General features: G+C 40.5%; 1 protein-coding gene across 1 annotated transcript; it reads left to right on the top strand.

Moving 5' to 3' along the window:
• The first annotated feature begins 1,190 nt into the window (after nt 1-1,190).
• Nucleotides 1,191-2,017, top strand: LOC102864859 (translationally-controlled tumor protein-like). Its single transcript, XM_006901558.1, has one exon. The coding sequence runs from the start codon at nt 1,295-1,297 to the stop codon at nt 1,811-1,813; it is 519 nt and encodes a 172-aa protein (XP_006901620.1). The 5' UTR covers nt 1,191-1,294; the 3' UTR covers nt 1,814-2,017.
• Nucleotides 2,018-6,298: the final 4,281 nt, after the last annotated feature.

The following is a 6,298-nucleotide window of genomic DNA, read 5'->3' as shown; positions in this document are numbered from 1 at the left end:
TTTAAAATGATGGGCAATCCCGAATGCATTGTGTGCAGAAGAGATTTCAGCATATCTAGACCAACTTCAACTTCTATCTCATTATTTAGTTTCACTATCTGATGGACATCTTTTCTCATCCTGGTTCCTAACACCTCTAACATTCTGTTCATCCTCTTTTCTCAGGCTAAGTCTACCTCTTTGTAATGCATGCTCACATTACGGTCATCACTAACATTCGCTCAGCTAGAAATGGGTAGTTCTCTTTTGAACTCCTCTTTCTCCTCTGCTTCCAATTCCCCAGTCGACTCTGAAGCTCTGATTATTCTTTAGAGCTCATAACTTATGAATCTGCTCCACTTTTTCACTTAGGACCCTGTGTCTTCAAATCAAAGCCTTCTATTTCTTCCAAATAGATTTCTTCTGTCATACTGCTGTCAGACTATTTCCTCCGTGTAGTGCTAGTAGGATCAGTATGTTAGCCAGGACTGTTTAGGTCACATTGCTACTGTGAATGAATTACTCATCTTTCTGAAATTGAATACATGTCCATTAGAGCCTTGGATGGTGGTAACATAGGCTCAGATCAGGTAAATATGATAGTTTCTGTTGTCTTGTATTGTGTTGGTGTTCATTGTTAGATGCTGAAGGGCTGAGTATGACCCACAGCGACCCTATAAACGACAGATCTGGACCCTGTCATAACCTCTCACAGCAACCCTATAAACAACAGATCTAATCCTGTCCTAACCTGTGTCATCCTCCTAATCTCTGACACTGTCAAGCCCATGCTTCGGTCACTGTTGTCAATCCACATGGTTGAGGGTCATCGTCTCCTATACTGAATCTCCACCTTTGTAAGCATGATGTCCTTCTCAAAGGAATAGCGTCCCCTAACAACATGCCTAAAGTGTGTGAGACAAAACTTCATCACCTTTGCCTCAGAGAGCACTCTGGCTGCAGCTTCTCCAAAAATGTATCTGTTTGTCCTTTTGGCAGTCCATCCAACACTCTTTTCAAGCACCACAGCTTAAAAGGCATCAGTTCTTCTTCTGTCATCCTAAATCATTGCCCACATCTCAGCAGCATAGCAGGTGATTGAAAAGACCATGGCCTTAATCAGATGCACCTTCGTTCTCAAATTAAGATTATTTGAGAAGCTGGTCTCTTAAGAAGGGTGTAGCAGGGGGAGCGGCTGAGTCGGCCTTTTCCGCCCGCTCCCCCCTCCCCCTGAGTGCCCCTCTGGCTGCACCGCGCTCGCTCAGATCTCCAGCTCCTGCTCAGCTAGCACCGCCATCGTCTCCTTGCCGCCATCATGATCATCTACCGGGACCTCATCAGCCGCGATGAGCTGTTCTCCGACATCTACAAAATCCGGGAGATCGCGGACGGACTGTGCCTGGAGGTGGAGGGGAAGATGGTCAGTAGGACGGAGGGTAACATTGATGACTCGCTCATTGGTGGAAATGCCTCTGCTGAAGGCACCGATTGTGAAGGAACCGAAAGTACAGTAATCACTGGTGTTGACATCGTCATGAACCATCACTTGCAGGAAACCAGCTTCACAAAAGAAGCCTACAAGAAGTACATCAGGTATTACATGGAATCAATCAAAGGCAAACTTGAAGAACAGAAGCCAGAAAGAGTAAAACCTTTTATGACAGGGGCTGCAGAACAGATCAAGCACATCCTTGCTAATTTCAAAAACTACCAGTTCTTTATTGGTGAAAACATGGATCCAGATGGCATGGTTGCTCTGCTGAACTACCGTGAGGATGGTGTGACTCCATACATGATTTTCTTTAAGGATGGTTTAGAAATGAAGAAATGTTAACAAATTTGGCACTTCTTTGGATCCATCACCTGTCATCTTATCTGGCTGCTGCTTTTCATCACCACACCAGAACTTAGACAAATGGGACTGAGATACCATCTTGAGCTCTCCATTTTAATTTTGACCTTCATTTATTTGGAGTGGAGGCATTTTTTAAAGGGAAAATATGTCATACGTTGTCTAAAAATAAAATGCATTTAAACTTAAAAAAAAGAAGGGTGTAGCATCAGGCTAGGAGGAAGACTCCTCAATAAACTTTGTTATGCTTATGACATAACCTTGCTTGCTGAAAGTGAGGGGGACTTGAATCAGTTGCTGTAGAAGATTAAAGACTGCAGCATTCAACATGGATTGCATCTGAACATCAAGAAAACAAAAATTCTAGCCATTGGATGGATAGGCAACACCATGTTAGATGGAGAAAAGATTGAAACTGACAATGATTTAATCTTACTTGGATCCACAATCCACACCCTTCGTACCAGCAGTCAGGAGATCAAGAGACATGTTGCATTGGGAAAGTCTGTAATCAGGGACCTCTCCAAATTGTTGAGGAGCAATAATGTCAGCTTGAGTTTCTGTTATTTAATTATCTCCTCAATATTTATCATCCTTTTCTCTGCATTGTCTTCACTTGTCATTTGATGCCTCCTCTTAATTATCAAGAATTAAATGATGCATCATAGCACTTCACACCTCTGTGACACAATCTTTTCTTGCCCGTTTTGGTAAGAATAGTTCTTGGAGGTTGGAAAGCACCTCTCTATTACCTAGCAGGCGTCCTTTGAATAGAAAATACATCCATGATGAGAAGCTAATGGTGCCTAACATTCTTTGTGAAGAAGAAATAAGAATCATTATCTAAAATATGGGTATGGCATTTTATAAGAATTTAATGTAAATCAAGTTTGGGAAGGGATACATATGGTCTTATCTGAAGAGCTCTACAAAAGGAGTCCTGATGGTATATAGTATGTTTTGTGTTTTGTTGCCAGCATAAAAGTCAGTGGTTCATATCCACCAGGCACCCCAAGGAGAAAGGTCATCAATCACTTCCCATAAAGATTTACAGCCTTGGAAACCTATGAAGGGTCACTATCTTGGGAACAATTTGTGACAGTTGATGATGCTGGTGGAGGAACTCTAAGAAAGAGAAACTTGACTGCTGTTTTTAGGTGCTGAGTCGAGTATAACACATAGTGACTCTATGAACAAAAGATCGGAACCCTGTCCTATACTGTGCCATCCTCATAATTCCTGATACACTAGAGCCAATTGCAGCAATCACTGTGTCAATCCACGTGGTCAAGGGTCTTCCTCCCTTTGCCAGTATCATGTCCCCCTCCAAGGAACAGTTCCTCCTGGCAACATGCCCAAAGTATGTGAAGTGTAGCCTCATCATTCTTGCCTTCAAAGAGCATTTGGCTGTGCCTTCTCTAAGATAAATCTGTCTATTCTCTTGGCTATCCATGGGGTGTTCAGTACTTTTCTTCACCACCACAGCTCAAAGGCATCATTTTTTCTTCTGTCATCCTTATTTATTGTCTAGCTCTCAATTGTATAGCAAGTGATCAGAAAGTCTATGGCATAAATCAGATGCATCTTAGTCCTTAAACTGACATCATTACTCCTTAATAATTTGAAGGGGTCCCTAACTGCAGATTTTCCCAGTGCAGTGCATCTCTCTATTTCCTGAATGCTGGTACCAAGGTTGTTAATTGTGGATTCAAGCAAAATGAAGCTGTTGACACTTTCAATATCCTCTCCACTTATCATGATGTTTCTTATCAGTCCAGTATTTTAAGAAATCATTATAATATTCATTAAACTTACATTGGCATTTGAAGTCTGTTCTGGATTAAAACAGTGAATCCAGCCTTTTCCACATGCCTGCTTCTATACAATTGCAAAAAGCAGGACACTTGAATTTGTAGGCTCTCTCATCTTACAGGAGAATTCTCAAGGAACTCCACTCTCTTGCTGCCACTCCTGTTGTATGTTTGCAATGTTAATTCCCCAAAAGTACCAGTGAACAGTTTCAGGTTTCTAAATTAAGTTTCAGAGAAAAAAAAATTGAAACAACTGAGAAGATTTGGTGTGGAACAAAGGCAGTATAGCAAAAGTAAGAATTATCATTAAATATTTTTAAAGACGTCTTATGGGAAATTGTGTAGTGTTATTTTATTGTACCTGAAGACAAGACTAGAGCTAAAGGAACAACAGGAAAAGAGAATTCTGGAACCTCCCAATAATTGTAGTTGTTAAGTAATAAAGCATAGCATCTACTGAAACAAGTGTCAGCAATTGAGGGATGTGCCACAAGTGATTCATAACCACGGAGCACATATATTTTGTGACATTCAGGTAACCACTTAGGAGTTCCTGTGTGACTTTTATGCTCCAATGCCAAGAGACTGGAAGGTATCTGTGTTTGTACCCATTCCAAACAAAGTGATCCAAATGAAGGAGGAAGTCTTTGAAAAATTTCATTAGTGTCTCATGCAAGTGAAATTTTGATGAAGATAATTAAAGAGTAGTTGTAGCAGAACATCAACAGAGAACTGCCAGAAGTTCCAGGTGACTTCAGAAAATCATTTGGAACAGAGATATTATTGCTGACATCAAATAGAACTTGCCTGAAAGTAGAGGGTGCCAGAAAGTGGTTTGCTTGTATTTTATACACAGTGTATTGAACTTTGTGGCTCTAATGGATACGCATAACCATCAAAAAAGTAGCAATTCCTAAACACTTAAATTGAGCTCATGTAGAACTTGTACATAGACTTAAGAATCTGTATTTCAAAGAGAATGAGAGAACACTACTTGGTTTAAATTAGGAGAAGTGTATTTTAGGGTTGAATCCTTTTGTTTACTTGGCTCCACAATCAACAACGCTCTTGGTACCAGCAACCAGGAAATATAAAGACAAATTGCACTGGGGAAATCTGCTGTCAGAGACCTCTTCAAAGTACTGAAGAGCAATGATGTCAGTCTGGAGACTAAAGGGTGCCTATTACCGGCCATGGTCTTTGCAATTACTTGCTATGTATCAGAGAGCTGGACAATGACTAGGGATGATAGAAGCAGAGTTGATGTCTTTGAGCTGTGGTGCTGGAGAAGAGTATTCAACATACCATGGACTGCCAAGAGAACAAACAAGTTCGTCCTAGAGAGTTTGAAATCACGCTGCTCCTTGGAGGCAAGGATTCTGAAGCTTCATCTGACATACTTTGGGCAAGTTGCAAGGAGGCAGTCCTTGAAGAGGGACATCATGCTTAGGAGGGAGAAGGGACAGTCCTTGGAGAGGGACGTCATGCTTAGGAGGGTGGAGGGACAGCACAAGAGAGGAAGACCCTCGATGAGATGGATTGATTGAGTGACTAGGGTATTGGAGGTAGGTGTGTATCCGAGACAATAAGATTGGCACAGTATAGAGCAGGATTTAGGGCTGTTGTACAAAGGGTTGATGTGAGTCACAGGTGACTCAGTGGCACATAACAACAACAAAAATCTTTTGCCCATACTTATTTGGTATTCTGAGTAATAATTTGAGGAGCTAGGCTGTATGAAAAAGAATGTACCATGAGGACTTGGAGGAGGACTCCTGCACAAGTTGTGTGTTTATGTAGATGATACAGCCTTGCTTACTGGTAGTAAAGAAGACTTAAGTACTTAATAATAAAGAGCAAAGACTACACAATATTAGTATAAAAAAAACAAAAATTTTCACAACTGAACCAGTAAATAACATCACAAAAATAGATAAAAGTTTGACATTCTCAGTGATTTTATTTTACTTGGATACATAGTTAAAACCCATGAAAGTGGCAGTAAAAAAAAAATCAGTGTTAAAGAACAAGAATGTCCCTGTCAAGAGTTATGTGTGCCTGATCCAAACCATCATATTGTTAGTTGCCTTAAATGTATGCAAAAGCTGGACAAAGAAGAAGGAAGACTAAAGAGAATATACTAAAGACCAAGAAAAAAACACTAATTGACATGTTTCATCTAACAGATGCAGCCTTGGGCTGTGAATCTTAGATAGTGAGAATGGCACAGGATAGGACAGAGTTAAGATCTGTTGTTAATAGGATCACTTTGAGTCATACTTGACTCAATAGCTTCTAACAACACCACAAGCATACACTTAGACCAAGAAGCTATTGTACGGACCACATGGTTTAAAATCAGGATAGGTAAGTGCTAACATTGTATCCTTCCTGCATACTTACCCAGTCTGAGCAGATCATTCCAGAAGCTGGCCATTATAAGGAAGAATGTGACATCAGGATATGAGGAAGACTCATCAACAATCTTAAGAAGATTACACAGCCTTGTTTGCCAAAAGTGAGGACTTTAGGCTCTTGCTGCAGAGGATTAAGGACTGAAGCCTTCGATATGGATTAGATCTCAACATCAAGAAAAGAAAATGCTCAGTTCTGGACTGATAAATAGCATCATAATAGATGGAGAAGAGATTGAAAT

This window comes from Elephantulus edwardii, unplaced genomic scaffold (genome assembly GCF_000299155.1).
Source record: "Elephantulus edwardii isolate Elephantulus edwardi_28Jun2011 unplaced genomic scaffold, EleEdw1.0 scaffold00331, whole genome shotgun sequence".
NCBI classification, from domain to species: domain Eukaryota; kingdom Metazoa; phylum Chordata; class Mammalia; order Macroscelidea; family Macroscelididae; genus Elephantulus; species Elephantulus edwardii.
Note: the sequence above shows the minus strand (reverse complement) of the source record. Positions and strands in the feature narration are given on the sequence as shown.

Bases quoted from the DNA above. Each gene is read 5' to 3' on its own strand.
- LOC102864859 (XM_006901558.1), top strand. From the start codon at position 1,295: ATGATCATCTACCGGGACCTCATCAGCCGCGATGAGCTGTTCTCCGAC.